Source organism: Calliopsis andreniformis, chromosome 9, assembly GCF_051401765.1.
Source record: "Calliopsis andreniformis isolate RMS-2024a chromosome 9, iyCalAndr_principal, whole genome shotgun sequence".
NCBI classification, from domain to species: domain Eukaryota; kingdom Metazoa; phylum Arthropoda; class Insecta; order Hymenoptera; family Andrenidae; genus Calliopsis; species Calliopsis andreniformis.
In genome coordinates this window covers 8,791,427-8,812,060 of record NC_135070.1, presented here as the reverse complement: position 1 = coordinate 8,812,060, position 20,634 = coordinate 8,791,427, and the positions used below count along the sequence as shown (strand labels likewise).

The following is a 20,634-nucleotide window of genomic DNA, read 5'->3' as shown; positions in this document are numbered from 1 at the left end:
TGTTTGCTTGGTACAGCGTGTACTCTATGCGAGCTCGGGATTCTTTATGAATAGACTGCGGGTATTTATGCAAATTCCTGTCTTCAGGAATGTAGGTGGAGATGGGGAGGCTACTGAAGATTTGTTAGGTCCTGTGTAAGCTTCTAATGTAACTCTTGATATTTTGTACAATTTTGTACGTTGTATGGGTATTGTGCCTACTTCTTTGCATATGAGATCTGCGGTGTAGTTACGAGGAATGGGATTAGGGGGTGTATGGATCGTGCTTTTTGGGATAGATTTATCTGTTAGATTATTTTGTTGTATTCAATGGTTCTGGACTCGAAGGATTCATATTTTTTTCATGTTTCTATTTCTATCATAAATAGAAGTCATTTGAGTCATAAAAAAGAGTTCAACATTTTTTTAACCGTTTTTCAATATCTTAGTGATCAGTAAAGCGAATGGGTAATAATAATAACACAAGTAATGAAAATGGAACCAGAGTTAAACTTACGCCAAGAAAGCGCAGTACAACAGGAAATATCGATGAAGAAGGGTTCATAAGGTTTCCCAACTCCATCCGTTGCCCCTTGGCCCGTGCTCAGGTTATTCGGTGACCGTAACCGTAATCGTAACATTAACCGTAACCGTGGCATTGCGGAAAAGGGAGCGGCAGGATGAGGATCGTTGAAGAGGAATTAACGAAGGGGCTCGTTGCAAAAGGATCCTCCGCGGAAATCGGCATTGGAAAGCAATTTTTTTTTTTTTTCTTCGCGAGGGAAAGAGACGATTTCAGCCTTCCTCTTCGACCTTGTCCTCTCGCCAGTAAGACAGTCGCCCGTGCAGCTGTTGAATAAGTCTGACGGGCCAGGGGGATCGTTGCATATCGTTGCCCTCTTATCTTCTCATCGCCACGGAGTTGGCTCAAGCGAATCGCGGATAGACAAAGCTCCCTTTCATTGGTGTCTCTGTCGTTACTGCCTTTTACCTCTAAGTCTCCTGTACTTGGGAGAAGGGATGATAAGCAGATATGGTAATTTCACTATTTAGCAGTGAACGCCATTGACGTAGGAGAGCTGTAGTCCTCTGACTTCGAGAGGATACCAAACTTTAGGAGGATCTTGACAAATTTGCTGTGTGTGAGATATTAGATATTACACATTTTCGTCTACCTCGAATCTACTTTTAGTCGACTTTAAAGGTTTTAGAGTCCTACACTAAACACACCTAACTTTGATACTGTAGCTAAAATTACTATTACTATGAATTCCTATCCCAAGAAAATCCAAGTCCATTTTTTTCAAAATTAAGTTTTTCACAGGATCTTATTGCTTTCCTTCAGTTTATCAAAACAATAGGAATCTAATGAAGTTATACTATAAGTGAGGAAAATTCAATAGTATAAACTACCTCAAATACTATGTTAAGAAATGGGTAATCGCATTTGTTTTTCGGCTTTCCTGAAAAGTAACAAAAATAGACTTGTGTTAGTCTAGCTCTGAGATACAGATTTGGTCTGCGACTTTCGATCGGTGCTAATCAATATCAAGCACAATTCTTTAGCCTTCACACCAATAGAACAGGGTCTACGCTCAACCGCTTCCACCTGTACCCTACGCCTCCTCGAATAGAGTCCTACCTCCAGCACTTTGCACTCCCTTCGGCACCTCGACCTCGTACGAGCACAACCCTAAGCAAGTGGCAAGCGCAATTGCCAAGAGGTGGAAGACAGTAAATAAGAAAGTAGGCACACAGAGGGAAATAACGTCCGTCACAGAGGCTGCTCCAACTTCCTGCGGAAGCGTGGCACGGTGAACTCGGGCAAGGAGGAAAGACGTTCCGGTTCCTTGCCCTCCAACTGGGTTCCTCTTTTCCAGGCGACACCTTACACCTCGTGCCCTTGTCTGCGCACGTTTCTCGCGGAGTTGGGGCATTCCTGGTGGCACGATAAGCGCGAAACGGGAGAGGTATTTCGCCGACGAAGCTTCTCGGGTTCCCTGGTGCTCGGGACGCAATTCTTGCGAGCGCTGGGAGATCGACAATTATCGAACCCTAGGGCATGGGGAAGCTCGCACATGGGAGACACGTGCAACGGGCCACGCACGTGAAGCCTTGCCTGTGTCAACTTTCCATGACCCTGCGCACTCTAACCGTGGAGCTACCTTTTTTCTCTAGACAGCGGCTATGGCCATCAATCGACGATTGACGGTTCATGGGGCTTCTGAGAATTTCTGTGCCTCGATACCGCTACTGTGGTAGATCGAAGTGTGGGTATCTGCTGTAGGGTTAATATCTGATATGCTCCCTAGGTCGAGGGAAAAAGGGGGAAAATATGAATCTAATTTTTGTAAATGGAGGGAGCAGTTGGTCGGTGCTCTCTCTGTCGTCAGCTTGCATTGCGTTTTTATTATCTTCAGGGTTGAGTTAATTAAGGTTGGGTTTGAAGGTAAAATTATCGCATAAATTCGTTTTTTATGATATTGTTTGGGTTAGGTGTCTTTGCTTCTGTTACCATGTGTTCGTTATTATTATTATTATGCAGTCTGCACAAATGCGTGGGAAATGCTACTGTGGTGTACTAGAAGTGATATTAAAATTCGTATGGACATATGTTCGATATGACCGTGTTTTCAAATTACAACTTGTTTTCTACCTACCTTAACAAGTGTTTAGTACCAGTGCATTTTTATTATTGGTCTTATCTAATTTTGAAAGATTATATAGTGTTAATTATATTTACCTCATGTCAACTATAACTATGACTATGAGTAATTATATTGCTCATAAATTATGAGTCATAATATTTCCATATTTTGCACACTTCCATTTAACCCATTCATGACTAATGGGATATAATGTCCCACTTATTTTTTTCTACTGTCGTACCTAGAGTAACGCTATAAGCTCAAGTAACAAGAAAAATGAGCATAGTAAAAGTACTATAAAAGAAGTTATTCAATCACGAAAGGGTTAAACCAACTCTCCCACGCACAGCTACAACAATTGAGAGACAAGAGATTAAGTAGAACCTTCAATCCTCTTTCAAGTAACCTACCACTACTGTGAAAGCATAAACTCTGCCGCACTTTATCCAAAAACCTGCTGTCCCTAATCAACGCTTCAGTCATGGTACTCCAATAGAACAAAGATTCTGGATCTCTCAATTAACGTGTCTCTTTCTCTGATTCCAGACTTCGTCTCCGCGCGTGGCCGAACCGAACGCGGAACCAACGAAGGGTAAGTGCTACTTTCTCGCATTTTTCCTTCAAAGAAACCGTCCCGAATTGTCCGTGGTTCTGGACTCGACCGATTTCTCGGGCCGAAACGGAGCGTGTAACTTGCGTCGCGCGTTGAATCGGCCTTGAGCCACCTTAGCTCGTCTTTTACGCGCGTCAAGCCCCATTCATGATTCCTAGGCCGCCCCATTCATCGATGCCCGCGAGAAAGGGCCCACTTATCCTCTCTGTCCCGCGTTCCCGACGTTTCTGGTGTCAGCCTCCAGTGTTTGCCGCCAGTTCTCATCTTTTCGTTCGTCGTCCACCGTTCTAGGCTCGTTCCCGCGCTTTTAGTCTTCCCTTTCCCTCACCAGTGTCTCTCGCTCCCCTTTCAGCGGCGGCTTACATGCGCGACGACGCATTCCGTTATCTTTTGAATTTCATGATCGAAGTTTTTGCGATTGACCTCTTTTTAGGGGCTATGAGACTTGAGGACTGTGTAAATTGTATGGGGTGAGGTTCTGGAAAAAAAGACGAGGAAGGTAGAAAAAAAGATTTGAATGTGTGAACTCTTTTAGGGAGATTTGTGAAGGTGAAGGAAATTGATAGAAAGAAATGTTCTATTGTGTTGTGCACTTTATTTTATTTGATAGATATGGAGCAAGAAAAGTTCCTCTTGTTTTGTGGGAAAATTACTTGGGTACAGATACTGAAGAATTATTATTACTAACTAAAATTATTATTACTTGTATGTAGCTTCATCTTCTCTTTGTGAATCTGTTATTAAGTCAAGTAGGAAGAAGTTACTGGACAGTAAGAAAATCGTGATTATTAAATGCTCTCGCAAAGGCGCCTCAAGTGATTAGATAAAAGATAAACCACACTTCACACGTTAAGTTAGGAAATTACTTCACCATGAACATTCAGATGACCCACCATTCATTTCGAAACAGTTTTCAAGGCGCGTTGAGTTATCTACAGGGAAGATAAGAAAACACTTGTCGAGGAACAAAACAGGCTCCGATTTAAAAGCTACCTCAAAAAGGATCTACACTAATGTCTTAAAGTATTCAATCTTGCAGTTCACGTAACAGAGTTCACCCTTTCTTATTGACCCTTTCATTGGTATTGGAACCTAGGATTTTATTGGTAATTAGTGTTAATTAGTAAGAATGTAGGTTTTCCACATATAGAGTGTAAAAAGTAGTTTAAATGCTACATTTGAAGATTTAAATTAACTCTGACACAGAAAAAAAGATAATATCTAATATGCATAGTAATTTACTCATCTTCTCGCATCTTCTCTTTTCTTATAGATAAATAGAGTAAAGTGTCTAGTTTTCTGTCCAATACATTTCCTACGACTTCAACTTAAAATTAAAATTTTAGTTTGAAATTTGTTCTTAATTTCTGACAAAAAGAGAATGCTGATCTTGTTGAAGATAGAGTACTTCTTTCCTTCTTTGTTATCATTTTTAATAACGTAGTGTGGCAACATCTATCATTTTCCCGAAAACAGAAATGAATCTTCAATTTTTGGTGAACTTTGAACCTATCAAAATGACAAAACAGCATTAGTTACATATTTTATGGACTCGCAAGCACATCTTTCTTTTTTAAGGAAAACATTCCTATAATCCAATCTTCATTTCTCAAAAACACAAATTCCATCAGAAATACTTCGATCAAAATATAAACTCAAATCATGATGCTTCACCTTACAGCCATAGATACCAACATACCAAATGATTAAATCCCTTGCAGTCATAGCACACTCTAAAAAGAGTCGTATTCTCACATCTGAATTTCTCTTCCTACCTTACCTCTTAGTCTCCATCGCAAACCCCCAGAAACACCCAAAAAATGTCTTCATTGCCTCCCCGAAAACGGTTTCGGAGCATCCCATGGTTGTCCCGCGGGGGCACTCGTAAAGCAGTCGAGATGCATCGAAGAAACTGGCGGGAAGAGATGAAATCGAGCTTGCTCAGCGTCCTCGTCCCTCGGCCAGGTTCTCTATCTTCCCTCTTCATCTGGCGCGCGGGCTATCGCGGCGGTTGATATCCGCGCGAGCGGGACCGACTGTACTCGCCTCTCCGTCTATTTTTCTCCTCGTCGTCCCGCGACGCGGCCGTTAAAAAACCGAGCAAAACGATTCGGGCGACCAAGTTCACCGCATCCCTGCCCACGAGGAATAACGCCCACTTCGCCTCGGCGACGGCTCCAAACGCGCCTTTCTGTAAACGACCACACGCAAACCGACTCCGAGCCGATTCTCGCTGTCGACGGTTACGTCCACTCGCCCCCACCAACGCGACAAACCATTATCGGGCATTTGCTCTTAGCTGTTTATTTATTCGGTGGACGATAGGTAATTTCCTATTGCATGAACGCCTGTTTATTGTAGCAGTAAGGCTACTGGCGCCTGTTGCTAACGGGGGGAAACGGATTTTTCTTGGAACCTTGGGTGTAGAGTGTTGAGGCTAGCATCGACAGGAGGGGGGAGAAGCGTTTCGTGTTGGTGTTCATTAATAGTAGGACTAAACAGATTGCCTCTGTGTTCTGATGGATATTGTGCAGCGATTAGATACATTTGAACGATGAACATGATGTTAGACAAATATATAATATTTATATGTCACCTCCCAAATATGGATTTGAAGTTTAAAGATTTTAGGTTTGAATTTTTTAAATTTGAGCTTTTAATATTGACACCTAAATAGATGAAAATTCACTTTAAAAAGTGAGGTGTAGTTTTTTTATATCTGAAATTGAACGTGTGATTATACTGTTTTACAATTTGAATCTTTAGTAGTAGTCCCAAAGTAGATAATGCACCACATTTTAAAGTGGATTTTAATTTTCTTATAAAATTGAATATGTGTGATTGTATCTATCTACTTGTGCTGCCTCTACAAATTTGAAATTGTTAATTTTTACTTAAATCAAATTGAGAAGATTTTGGTTTTTAAGTAAGGCAAACGTTATTGCTACATTTTTAAGAGGAGAGTTTTTTTCTACTTTTTGATCTTCTAGGAACTTACACTCATTACATGTGTACCATATATGATACAGTCAGTGTGTTGGATTCTGGTCACGTAACTATGTGTTCTATTGAAAATGTTGAAGATTTGTGCATGATTAGGTTACTGCTACATTTGTAGTTGCGTGACCAGAATCAAATAAGCTGGGGCACTGTTTATAGGATTTTTTCGTTATTTCTTGGAATTGCTGTCCTAGTTTCTTTCAGTCTCACTCTCGATAAGATAAATATCAGTTATCGATGCATAAATTAATTTCAGGACAGCTCCATAACTGTAACATATTTCTTAATGAGTCTAGTAGTTTGTGGAACTTCTTAAGCTGAATACTCCATTACACCCCCATTTAGGTACACGGGGTTAATTTTTATATATAAAGTATCTCTTTGCATGTCACATTTCTGGAAGTTTGAAAATATGAGAATTAGAAAATACCTGAGAATTTCTAGTATTTGAATGTCCGAAGAAAATGTTAAAAATTGAATGTTTAAAAATTTTTAAAACTGAAAAATTCAAATATTTGAAAATTTAGAAATGGTAAGATTTGAATATTTAAATTTTAAAAATTCGAAAATTTCTGTCTTAAACTCTTTATTTTCTAAACCCTAAGAACCTAGCAAATAAATGTCTACTATACTATACAATTTGAGCTTGTAGGACAATCCATATCATAAACACAAGCATATAATTTCGCATAAAAGAAATCCTTAGACGTTTCCTTTTTAAAACATTCAGATTCTCATTCACCACTTCCTCAGAAGCCTTTTATTATCTTAATCGTTATTAAACTCGACAAAAACGCCCACGAGGTCATCAAAAATGCAAATTCCAATCTCTTAATTAGCAATGCTCTGATCTGTAACGCCCTATACAGTAAAACCTCACGCAAATCGCTACTAAGCCAAACCCTCAAGACTCATTTATAGCCGAAAATTTTCCCTCCCATCAACCGTGGACTCCGATAATCCTGCGTCAACAAGTGTTTCCCTCACGACTCGCGAATAGCAGGATTTGCGCATTAGCAGAGAGATCCCACCGTTCGAGCGAGCTGTCAGACGAGTAAACGTTACTCGGAGACGATAGTGGAATGTAAATGGTCGTGTACACCGAGTAACGATAACAGCGATGCTATCAGTTCCGAGTAGAGTCTGGGTTCGCAGTAACCGTGTTTTTGCCATGGATTTCGAGAGGTATACACACTTTCCCTAACCTACGACTCTGGAAGACTGTAACTCCGGGAAGATCATGGACCTTCCCTTCAGTCTTCAAGCATCAGGTCATCCCGCAGATAACGTTTCACGTTTCGGCTTCAAAGGAATAGAAAATTTGTTGAAGAGGGACTCGAAAACTATCTGAAAGACGAAAGATCCATTTCTTTGTCAATGTAACAACCTTCGAGGACTATCTGCAGTACCTGAGAGATGATCTAATATTTGTTTTGTATTCTCCCTCTCCATTGAACTTTAATTCTCATTCAGAAGGCTCTGCAATACTGTAGCGTGTAATAAGAATGGTCAAAGGTGATTCTCTTCGACACTTTACCATTAACTTTCCTTCAGTTTACTCACAGAAATATTTCAGTAGGGATCAGGCTTAATTTTGCTGAGGATACATTTAAATGCCTATTGATCTCAAGACAAGAAGCTGAAATATTCATCAACATTAACCCTTCTGGTTCAATTTTCTAGTTTCTCAATGTGTGATGTCAGGCTAGGTCTTAAGTCCAGAAAGACTTTATCTATGAATTACCTTTTCCTGAATAACTGCCAACTGTGTTAGAGTTCTTAAGCTTCCTCTGCTCCCAGCAGTACCTTTAATTTTCCTATTCCGAAGTTTAAAGCTCCCATCTTAGGTCTCGAGCTCGCAGCGAACAAAAATACTGTGACTGGTAAAAAATTGAGACGTTCGATGGGAATACCTGTACACAATCATCAAGTGTGCTCACGGTACACAGTGGCCAGGGATCAGTGCGGTGGTCTCTCCCTCGTGAATGCAAATGCTTGGCGTTCCTTCTAAGAAAACCGAGTCGGGTGGAGGCGAGCAACAGAGGACGAGAATGAGAGAGAAACAGCAGAGAACTTCCCATTGGAGGAGGTTTCCCGCCAAGATACCCCACGCCAGGATAACCGGTTTGTCGGCTTCTCTTGAAACGTTTCTCAGCTGATCGTCTCAACGTTCCCGCTCTTTCACCCTCCTCCTCCCCCATGAACCAGCCCTATAAGTCTTCTCCCATTTTCCAGCGAACGTCGCCAACACCGAGCTGCCTTCTTTCCCTCCCCATTTCGGAGGGTTCCATTTTTCAAATTCGAATTTCACGCCTGAAGATTCTGAGGAGGATTTAAGCTCTCCTTGGAACTTGGAGAATCGCCCAGCTAATTATATTGCGAGGTTCCAGTCGAGGAATTATTATGGTGACCTACATTCTACTGGATTCCTCGTGAGGAATGAATTTATTGGCAAATGCTTAAAGGTGGTGGCAGAAATCTGTAGCAGACCACCGAGGATTTCACGGGACTTAATTGAGTGATTAATTGAGGATTAAGACTGGGGGCAGAGGGGGATGTTATGAGAATTGTGAGATTATATTTCATATACAGGTTTTTGGGAATCGTAATTTGATTGTAGATAAAATTAAGGTTGAAGTTTCTTTAGAGACTCGTGAGAGAGGTACATACACGACTCGGTAGGATTCTCCACGCCCTTTTCCTGTGGATTATATTTGATAAAACTCAATAGTATGTACATTGAGAATATTTGTGTTTGTAGTAGCAAGACGAAATGATATGGGTCACATATCCTTATATTTGAATGAAGTCCCTTTAATTCACACTGGCCTTATCGAATTCTTCTGTCGCCTAATCTAAAATTAAAGGCTTCAGAGGTGTGAGTCAAAATTTGAAGAATTTGAGTAAATAATATTTTTTACTTAAAGACGTTTAATTTCAATTAAAATTACAGTGACTTGCTAATTTGTTCAGTATTGGAGGATAAAATTCACATATTTAAATTTTAAAGGTATGTTATTTTTTGTATCTATTTATTTTGGGAAACCCTGAATGGTAGTTAACTGTTATTATATCAAGATGGAAGAATTCAGAGTTGAAATAGAGTTTCTTAAAAATTGGAGTTCAGGAAACTAAAAGAAATTTCAAACTTGAGGACATGAACATTTTAAAACACTAAAACCAGAAAATTTAAAAGCTTGAATTCATTCATATTGGAAAAATAGAAATATTAGGGTTCCCCTAAGTGGTCCCATTTCGGCATGTCAAAGAATAAACATAATACCTAAAAATGAAGTATTTTGAAAAAAAAGAACATACACTACAGTAGTTTTCTCAGTTAACTATAACACTATTCTAAATATACCCACCTGAACAAATCAGTGAGTGAACTATATATTTTCCACATTAACAATTCCAAAACCCTACTCTACAAAAGCTACCATTTCCCACTCGTACACCATCAACTTTAAACCCACCAAACATAATAAGCTAATTTATTAAACAAAACGTATGTATCCCACATATCGTTTTATCTCCCAACCTCACTTACAAAGCCCCAGCAGACGTTACGTAAAAGAGCGCCGCCGTTGCGCGGCAAAATCCCCGAGGCACCTCTCGAACGCTCCCTCTTCCCATCCACCCAAACAGAAACTCGACTCCGAGCGTCTCTCGTCACGAACGTGTACACTCTCGTATAAAGTCTTATCTCCCGAGGAGCGCATTTTCGCGTAGTTTCGCTGGTCCTTCCTCCCTCGTTAGCTCCCCTCTCTCAAGAGGCGTCAGGGGGTGGATCGGGGAGCGTAAGAGGATAAAGGGGAGGCGAAGGTCGATGGTAAGATGCTCGATCTCGATCAGAACGCCTCCGAGAGTGGTTCAGGTAGGTGTGGGAAGATGCTGGCCACTCTGTGTAGTACCTGTGTCCCGTGGTCACGGGGATGGGATACACTTTACCTGGGATCCCTGCCGCAGGACCCCACCAGCGTAACCTGCGCATCATTTCTTTCCTATATATCTGTTTTGCCCCGTTTCTCTGTGGGACCTGTCACTGTTGTCCTCCGCGCGACGGTTTCCTCGGCTTTCCCACTCGGGCCCCGAGACAGGCCCACCAGAACTCTTTGAACAGGGCCGCGGGGACCTTCTCCGAGTCTTTTCAGATGCGACACTTTTGTGGCGCCCGCGAGGCCCGATATCTCCCACATATATTCACGCATTCCTCGACTTTGTCCGTTTCTTTTGCTTCCCTCCTGAACTTAACGACGCCTGCGTCGTTGTTCATTGGATCGTCGGCGATCCTGAATCAGGCCTTGACACGGTATTGCGTCGGAGTTGAGGCTTATCGTTCGTCACAGATGACGCAATGCGTCGAATGAATGAGAGGGAGTATGTAATACAATTCTTGTGCCTGGTTAACGTATTCTGGAGCGGGATCGTTAGTGAGCTGCGATATGCTGACTTCGTGCGTTTGAATTTGTTTTGAATGGTGGCAGTTTTAGGAGGCTGCTTTTGTGACTTTATTTTTGGTGGTAATAATGATTTTGTGAGGGCATTATTGAACGAAGAATAGTGATATGGAAATAAAAATATGATTTAGTGTTTAGTATTTCATGTTTTATATGGTTATGAAATTTAGTGACTTTAAATTTAAGTCATGTTTAATCCAATTTCTATGGATAATAAAATACGGTTTTTAATACAGCCATTAAGATTTTATGTCTTCTGATGAGATAAAAATTTAATGTCGGTAATTTTATAGTAAACAAAATATTTATTGCAAGTGTCTTTTCGATGAAAGCAAAGCTGAGATCAGGAAGAATTCAAACACAACTGTTCCTTCTTTATAGTTGACTATCGGAGTCTTATTTTCTAAAAAGCTTTAGGGTCCCATTCAGAACCTGAAATTCCTCTATGGCACGGTATGTGTTAACGATTTAACGGTTGCCGTCGCATATTCATGGTTTTAGCTTTACATGATTCTTTTTGCTTCAAAACGTCCAGCTATTGAGGTGTTAATTAGCAGTTTCAATCATAAAGAAATAAAATTATATTCCCTTTTATATTCGTTATAAAAATACATCTAAAAGAATCCATTCAAAGCATTCAAAAACCACGTGGCAGATATGGCTATTGCTATTTCAATATTTATGATTTATGATATTCCATATCAGCTAACTTTTCGCATCAAACTTATTAAAAATAGATTATTTAGATAAATGAAAGCAAAAAAGAAAATTTCTCTTTAGTAGACACGAAACGACTCCAAACTCCTTTCTAAGAAAAACAATTCTTATTTTTCGATTAGGAAAATATTCTTTATTTAGCTGATCACAAACAGCAGTGGACTATCAGTCACCTAAAATCTCTCCAAGTCCCACTCGAAAGTAGTTTCCAAAAAATCTGAAACCTCTCATACTTCAAGAACAACAAAATCATCCGCCATAAAATACCAAACACAACCCCAGACCGAGCCTATAAAAATCCCACCCAAAAAAGAATAATTTCAAGATCCCCAGCCCCTCCCAAATTACCCATTCACCTCTCAAATTTCCACAATCTCAATTTCCCGGTCCAACCGCATAATTACCAAAACGATTGCATTATTCGCCAACAATCGGCTCGCTCGACTCGTAAAACAGGAGTACCGAAGTGCCCGCGGCAACCGAGCGAGCGAGCGAGCGAGCGAGTCGCTCCGAATTCAAAATCGCGACGGTTGGCGAAACAGCGCAGGGAGCAGGCGAGATAAGGAGAGGCGCGATCCGAGAGAGGATGCGCGGGCAGCGTGCGTGCACGTTTTATCTGCGGCAAGTGGCGAAGTGGGGCCGAGGAGCGCGGGAAAAAAGCCGACGTCGACGGGGAGCCGCGACGGGGCGAAGTGGGGGGTGTAAGGGGAGCCTCAGGCCCCGACGAGGGTGGGGGGAAGGACGGGTAGGTCGAGGAGCGCAGCGGAGAGCGAGACACGGGTCTTTTAAATCGGCGGCCACCGAGGGATTTAAAAATGGCCGTGCCTACCCCTGGCAGCCGTGCCGTCCCTTCAGCTGGTCGGGCAAATACCATCAGCTGACCGGTTTTGGAGGGAAACCGAGGGAAGAGGTTTCGACATAGTTTCGTTCCGTTTCCGCGAACATCGACTACGCGCCACCGAAATTTTCACCCGATGCCTGGGGCGTCTTGGTGGGAACCTCGCCCTTTTAGGAGACCGCTCTGACCTTACGACGGTCCGAGGCTTCCACGAACCGAGAAATTGTGTGGGTGGAAGATGCTGGGGCGGGGGTGGATATGCCTCGTTATCGGGGCTTGAGTTTTTCGTGGGTTCTTGTATTGATGAGGCTTTTTCGGGTGGGGAGGTGTGTTATGGTTCGTGGAGTGTGGGTTTAGGTTTAAGTAAGGGAAATCTATGGTTTGTTTCTTTTTCCAAGAATAACGAAGTTATATCATTTTTGGTATACTGAGGGAGATTGAGAAATTAAGAAATATATAAGAAAGTACTATAGAGAAGCTAATAGGAAGTATATACTATTTGTAGAGTGACCTCATATAAATAGATTATTGAGTAGTGATACCTCTTTACTATTTTTAAATAGTAATTTTTATCTTTAATAAGTCTTTTCTCTTTTTCCCTACTGTCGTTCAGTACTTTTCTGTTATTCAATATCTCTGTCATTAAGACACTTCTTTTTCCAGATATATTACATGTCTGTAATATACAGTGACTATTCTAATTATTAGAACTCTACCATTTTCACGGTATTTACCATTTCCCCCAGCGAATTAAAGAACATGACTCCAAAAGTGAACTGTAAAAATCGCTAACATTCCGTGACGAGTATTCCCAAGGGAGCAGCTTTACCATTCACTCGATTCTCATTGTATCTCTTCCACCCACTACACGTATCATTTTTCGCCCCTATACCGCAAAATTCCATCCCATCGATCGTCGACGTCTTAATTCCCTCCAGTTCGTCTCACGGCATCCTTCTCTCGTCGAGGAGAATACAGCCAGGATGAAACGAAATTCCCTTGGGAAAGCGACGCGACAGGTCCCTCGAGTTCCGAGAAACTCTCGTGCACGACGATCCACTGTGGTAGGAACATGTGCGCGGGGGAGTAGTCGGCCGTAGCATGAAAAGACTTGGCAAAAGAAACAATGAGCGGGGAAACAACGAGAGACAGGCTCGTTTCCGGTCGGGGCATAAATTATTGCTCGCCAAACCCGTAAGTGGAAACGTCGCCTTGCTACCCCTTGGCGCGACGTTCCTCTTTCTTTATCTACCCTGTCCATGTGCGTCCTTGTCCTTTCTCTACTGTGTACATAGTAGTTGCTAGGAGGAAGCTCTCACAAGACGAGAGAATTGTAGAATCTCCGTTCACGTTGGTCTGCACTTAGGGAGGGTGGGATGAAGGTTGTAAGAAGGTTGTTTTTTTGTCGAACGTTACTTTACGAGACAAAGATTTCCTTTGAAAAGAGAGTATTAACTTCTGTGGGTATTTGTGGTAGTTCTCTAGGCTTTGTGCCAACTCTAACTGGTTCTAATTATGAGTAAGATTGTGTTTTGATTATGTTTTATATTAATATGAGAGTGAATTTCTTCGTTTTAATACACTTCATTAGAATTGTCGTTAGTTTTACTTGGAGACGTATAAATTAATATTGTATACTACCGTGTCAATGAAACTGTCACCCGCATAGCAGTGTCAGGCGAAGTGTTAATGAGGATAGAAAGTGGAATCTGTGACCGTGGGGAACGTATCCTCCCGAAGAAAGTGATTCTGAGTTTTCAGAGCGTTTACGTTTAAAGGTCTAGAGATGGAGTCTTTTATCTCGAGAATTTATCTCTTGATAGCATTTCTTGGTTTCACTTGGTGAAACTATTCTATTCTCGTTACAAAAATCGACATCTTCATCGATCTTTTCTCCTCTGGAGAAGAAAAGTATCCACAGAAAAATCGAAAATAACATTTATTAGTTTTCTTTATTTTCCCAATTACAAACAACGAAGACAGATACATAACCGCAATAAGATCATGCGTCATAAGATTCGTCATGTGCATCTAGCCTAACACGGTGTATAGAGCTTCAGCATTATTAGCAGTTTCAGCCGAATTTCGAACTGCAGCCATAACAAACGTCACGACGTCCATCGTCTTTCCCTGTCTTCCCATTTGAAAATAACAAAGACGCAGCTACAGTCGTCCGACAAATTCGACATTCGTCAATGCTCGTGTGACCAGGCCCTTACGGTGGGAAGAACGTACACGCAGGAGTGATCTCGAGGAAGCGAGGGCACGGACGTGTCGCGAAACGGCGAAGCTAGCCTCCGTCGCGGGTGTCCCCCTTTGTGAGCGGAGATCAAAGGGAAGGAGCTGCCACCCGCGCTTCGCGGTGCTTCCTCGAGCAGGTAGGGCCCGAGGTTGTTGTTCGTGGGGCCCTTTGCTCCACTCCCGCGCAGGTACCGAGTCGTCTGAGACGAGAGAGCCTCCTCGAGGAACGGGGCGAGGAGTTCTCGTGTAGAAAGAAAGAGGTCGGATGCACGGCTCGTCGGCTCCAGGATGAATTTTATTGCGGTCTTCCCATCGTCCTCTTTTATGCCCCGGGCCCCGAGGTGCTCGTCGGTGGTCGTGTCCGGCGGATTTTCGTCCAGCGAGCACGTCTAAGCCCGTCTGGACGCGTCCCACGCGATCCTCGCCCTCATTCATCCCCCGTTTCCATTCTCAGCCGCCCTCGCCACCCCCGTATCGCGGGCGCCGCGGTCCCGATCGGAAGGTGGGGAGCCTGGGGCCCGAAATCGGGCGGGAATCCGCGGCGCCGATACCGCGCGACGGTTAACCGTTGCGCAACTTCCTCTTTCCACTCGTCTTCCTTCTCGCCTGGTCGTCTGCATGCCTGCATGTCTACCCGTGTAGTCCTCATCCCGTCACCTCGTCCGGCTCATCTCTGCCTCTCTGTCTGTCTATCCCTCTGTCCCACACTTTCGCTCCTCTGGTCCTCATCCTCCTACTCCTTCCCTCGTATCGCGTCCTCCCCACCCGCTCCAACGTTCAATCCGCCTCGTCTCTCTTTCTCCTCTCCTTTTCTGTCTCCCCGTCGCGTTCCTTCTCTATTCTTTCTCCAGTATCTCGCCGATTCTCCCGCCTTTTCTCCGTTACTCTTTCGAGCCGGGTCCGACTGTTTAACGGCGGGATCCGTGGCCCCCAGCAACAGCGCCCTTCCAACTGATTTTTTCCCTCTTCTCTTTCATTTCCTGCATCGCTGCTCGCGCGGGGGCAGGGGGGGTCGCCCCTTCTTTCACGCGATCGCCGCGGATTCGAATCGAATTCCCTTCGCGACACTCCTCCCCTGCTCCAGCAGGGAGTCGGGTAATCGCGCCGATACGTGTATGGTTGTCGGTAAGTACGTTGGTCTCGCGGGACGTTTCGAACGTTCGTTGGAGATGTTGGAGACGGAGAGAGAAAAAGAGAGAGTGGGAGAGAACGAGAGAGCTGGTGCACGCGGTGAGATCTCTCGGGCCACCTCTGGGCCAAGAGGCGGCTTTGTGCAACGCGTAAAAAGGAGCAATCAGAATGAACGACCTTCGAGCGCCGCGGTCGCTCCCGCATCCTCCCTCGGTAACCAGGCTAGCGTGAGAAACGAGTCCGCAGGGAATCGCGGTCTTTTTGCGAATTTTCAATACGCTGACCGATACGAGCGGCAGTTGATAGGTCATGGCGTGTTATGTCAATGGGGGGAGACTTCCGTTTTGGAGAACTCGAACGAGGAGATCTGAAACGCAACCAAAACCTCCGTCTTCCCGCCTTTACCTGCCGCCACGTAAACACTAACCGGGCGCTCCTTGTTTTGGCGGGCATCGCTGCCTTCCCAGGGGCGTTGACTGCGATTTTTCAGTTGTTTGGGCGACTTCTGCGCGGGTCGAGTTGGGAGGAGGAATATTTTGGTACGGCGAGTATTGTGCCAGCTGTGTGGGTGATTGGCTTTGTGGGATTGAGTAATTTTAGTTTGTATGATTGGGAATTAGAACAGAAAAATTATTTTATTTTATTTTATCATGGTGGTTTTTTTTATCATTTATCATTTTATTTTTGTGGTATCACTACACATGTGGGAGAATTTTTAGTCATTATTGAGTGGTATTCTAAATGTCAATTATGTTTGGATTAGTGTACATTCTACATTTGAAAATAGGAGAGTATCCAGAGACTGATAAGTATTTTGGGAAGAATTATTTAATATGTTAGGAAAATTTCGTTCACTGTTTTATATACATGATACAATTTTCTATTTTAAATAAGACCATAACTTCGAGCACTTATTTAAAATCTTTCCACTTTGATCCACTTTTATTAGAAGTGTGTTTTGAAAATCGATGATTATTCAATCTCATTGCATATTATTATTAATAATCTGAAAAGGTCTAGACTTTCAAATATAGGATACAGACCAATTTATGTAAAAAATAAAAAAGTTCATGTCTCGTTATAACCCATTTCGTGACGTTTCATATTTCTTATTGCAAATATTCCTCATGGTATTTCAAACAACAAGATACGTCATTATAAGTCCAAAGGATAAAGATCATCAGACCTGCGTAGTAATTAACATATAAGAGCCCACGTTGCCACATCTCTCTTTGAATTACAGATACTTTGCGATTATTACTTTACTGCCCTTTCAAAGCAAACCCAAGGAGGCCTGCCGAAGGTGCAGCTCTCCCGCGTGGTTTTCTATGTAAACACCACCCACAATTTGTTCTCGCTTTCTTCTGGGATTAGCAGACTACCAGACCACCTTTGAAGGCTGCAAATTTCAAAGAGTTCCATGTAATTAGACCGTTTCATTATTTTACTGTGTGGCCGAAAAAGAATGCGAGGGCACTTAATCGAGTGGATTGTTTTCTCTCTACCTGATTGCCACGCAGCTCTCGACACGTAAATACCATCCACGTTCTATTCTTACTCGTCTCCTGCCTCGTCGCGCGCTATTTGCCAACGTTCTATTGAGACTATTCAGTAGACCGAGCTTCCTTGGTAACCCATCTTTTCACCTTTCCCAGCGATTACCGACGCTTTATTATTTTATTGTCTTGCTAGAGTAGAATGAAATGGAGGGAACCAAAAGTATTATCGCTTCACTGTGCAATGTCTGTGTTTCCCGATAATTAACTCTTTGAGTGAAGAAGGTAATCTTGTACTTATTGCCACAATTCAAAAGTAGGGCTGTGGAGGATTAATGTATAGAGCCATATTTCTATTTTTATAAGTAAGGTAGCTGACTTCTTAGAGAGGAAAAATTTATTAAGGTTTGACGAGACAAATGAATTAGCTCTTTCTCTTCAATGATACTGCATTGTAAGATTGAAAATTGCTTAATTTTAAAAGTAGATATTAGAAAGTGTGTTTTGAAAAATAGTGTAAAAAATATGTCAGTTTCAAAAAAATTTGTGGATTCTTTTCTCGGAAATTCAATAAGAATTTGATGAAGATATTGTCAGCTATCGTTCAAATTGCCCTGACCCACATATGGATCATACGATTATTAATCTATTAAGATTGTTCATTTTCCATCATTGCATATAACTTAAATTTAAATAGTGAAGTATATTCATGAGAACAAGTCCCCATGAAAAGGCTAAAAAGGAAGAAAAGGGAAAATTAATTACTCAATTTTACCAAGCAGGTACTTACGGTACTCCACTAACAAAATGAGCCCTGACAACAATACAGATCTATTGGTATCAAGGCTCACCATGTCAGCAGAGCACACTACATATACCTAAAAGAATCACAGAAAACTTGCAGACTCTTTAATATCACAAAATCGAATGATCTCCAAAATTCTACAGGGACCAACAATCTCCACGTCCCCGAGTCTAAAATTTCATAATCCTTTATTCTCCAAAAACCACCACCTTCTCCACCCGCTTCCACCACTGACCCAAATATCCATCCCACAAAAAACTGCCCAATTAATCTCGTATCATATTCAAGCAGCGGTTGGCAACAGCTCCAAGCGGGAAATGACCCATTTAACTTTCTTAAATACCCCTTCCTGTCACCCAGACACCACCAGCGCCAGCCTAAGGCTCCATTTCCCCAGCCCCCTCGCGAATGGAAAATTCAAATCGAAGACGAAAAGAGCCAGCCTAATAGAAGCAGCTCCTCAGAGTCGCCTCGGGCCAGAGCGGAAACGTGTCGCTACGCGGGTGTCTGCCGCGTCGGCATCTCGACCAGCGAGTTTACGATTTCTAACGGCTCCTCGTTTGAATTCTACGGTTGCCGCGACGGAGAGCGCAACGGTTCTCGCGCCCGCCGCCAACCACCGCGGATATCGAGCCGATCCTCGATCTCTCTCGATCTGCCCGCTCTCGCGCCGCCTCCTGCTCGCTCTCGAGTCACGCGGGAGCGCAAGCGCGGCCGCGAACGCGCGCACTCTCTTTCCGCGGGAGCGCGCGATCTCAGCAGCCCAGCAACACTTGGACCAGTCGGAGCCAAAGGTTGCTTCCGCCGAAGCAGCAAGGAGGAACATCTTGTCGCCTCTTGCTGCTGCATGTCTCAAGATAGACCCTCTAGACTTGTTGTTAGAGATTCTTTATGGCAGATCTCGGTGGTCCTGGTTCCAGAGCCTGGATTTAGAGTTTTTTACAGATGTATTGTCCTTAGCTCTCTGAATTTTTTGGGAGTTATTAGCAAGCCTTTAAGAAGAATTGTTTTCGAAAGGACTATGCTTGTGTAATGGAAAATAGGGGGCACTTAGGCGACGTCATTAAGCTCGGTGGCCTGCTCGAATTCTTTTGAAGCTGTTCTTTCAGTCAACTTGGTCCTCCTTTGATCCTAGCTCAGAGAAGGCAAATTTAAATTGTTAGCGCATACAGTGACTTGAGAAAGCAGTTTTGTATGTTCTCTAACGCGAGCGAGCTTATGTCAGGGTAGCAGTGTTAGAATCTCTAAATCGTTTAGAAATTGCATTTCATCTAATAACCATTATTTCTAAAAATGAAATTTCCTAGATGCAACTAGCCACTATGTCCAAACGTACACAATTTATTTTCTCATTGCTTTTATAATGTGTCCATAATATGTACTGTGCTCCACTGACAAGAAGAACCCTGGGACCAGTAAATCTACATTCTTGCCAGTGCTCTCTTTGTCGGCAGAGCACTGTACCCATAGCAGATATCAATCAATCACAATGACACAGAAAATCCCACCTTACATCAATGTTGCACATTCGACTACCTCCAAACACTTCGTGCGAGGTCCCATGTCCATTGGTACCACCAGGAAAGTAGCTTTTTTATTGCTGTCACATTGCCATTGCACAGTGCAGCAGCCCCGACAAAGGATCCTAGAGAGCATCGTGCGAGACGAGCGCCACGGAAGCTTAATGCCCTCCCTTCAATGCCTCCCGCATTCCGCTTTCGGCTTCGGCTCCTTCCTCTGTTCCCCGACGACGATATCTTGGCTCCTTTCATGGCGGCGCGGCTCGTCGCTCGCAGAAAGACCTTCCCGGAAAGGTACTACTTGTTCCTTCCGAGCAGCCGCGATTTTCGGACGATTTCGGGAGATTTTGATTTTTGTAAGGAGCTCGTGAGACGATGGATTCGCAAAGACGATGCCCCAGCCTGGGAAGAGAGCGCCAGGCAACGCAAGAGGAAAGTAGAGACGAGGAATGTGGATGGTAGGGTTGACCTGCTAACTGGATACGCCCCTCGGCTATTTCAGACTCATTCAGAGGGTCTATTTTCTGCCTTTTCTGACGGCTGCAGTTTTAATTGCGCGACCAACTTGTTTAATAAGGAGTTAGGGTGGATTCTGTGCCCTGGCTAATTGCTTGTTGCTGATGTTCGATGAAATGGGAGGCTTGTATGGTATCGTTTAAATACCATTTAAAGGTGGAGTGGTAAGGAATGGTATTAGTAAGCTGTTGAATAAATGGTTACATATTGTTAGATGTGACAAAAATTAAATCTGTTTTGCGGCTCGTTTTAACAAGCGTGTTCGATTATTTCCTCATCTGTTTGAGCAGAAACTAAATGTTTATGATACGTGACAAAGAGTCCAAGGAGCCAAGCTTAGTTGCAGGCAACTTTGACCGTTGTAATTATTAGTCTCAGTCTGAGATCCGAGTTCGCACTGTCAATATACCTTCCAAGAATTAGAATTAACACCCTTTTTAGATATTCTGGGGTGGGTTCACACTTCTAGTAAAGAAAAGGCTGGTTTTTGTATTTAGCCTATGTTAAGGGTGTTGACTAATTGTTCAATTCCTATAAACTATTGCTAAACCATGGTCTGAGTTTCCACCAAGGCGTTACTGTACTCTTATCATCAACACAGTGAAAATCGAGAACCTAGATAGCAAAGATCATGGGTAATTATGAGGTTATCAGTTAATCAGGGTTCTAC

The 20,634-nt window shown here is 42.9% G+C and overlaps 1 protein-coding gene across 1 annotated transcript in view; it reads left to right on the top strand.

Annotated features, from left to right (window-relative positions):
• LOC143184040 (M-phase inducer phosphatase) overlaps positions 1–20,634 on the top strand; it is a 50,779-nt gene that overhangs the window by 9,797 nt on the left and 20,348 nt on the right. The window contains exon 2 of the mRNA XM_076385976.1: positions 3,174–3,219. Coding sequence (XP_076242091.1) covers positions 3,174–3,219 — 46 coding nt within the window. The remainder of the gene's footprint in view (positions 1–3,173; positions 3,220–20,634) is intronic.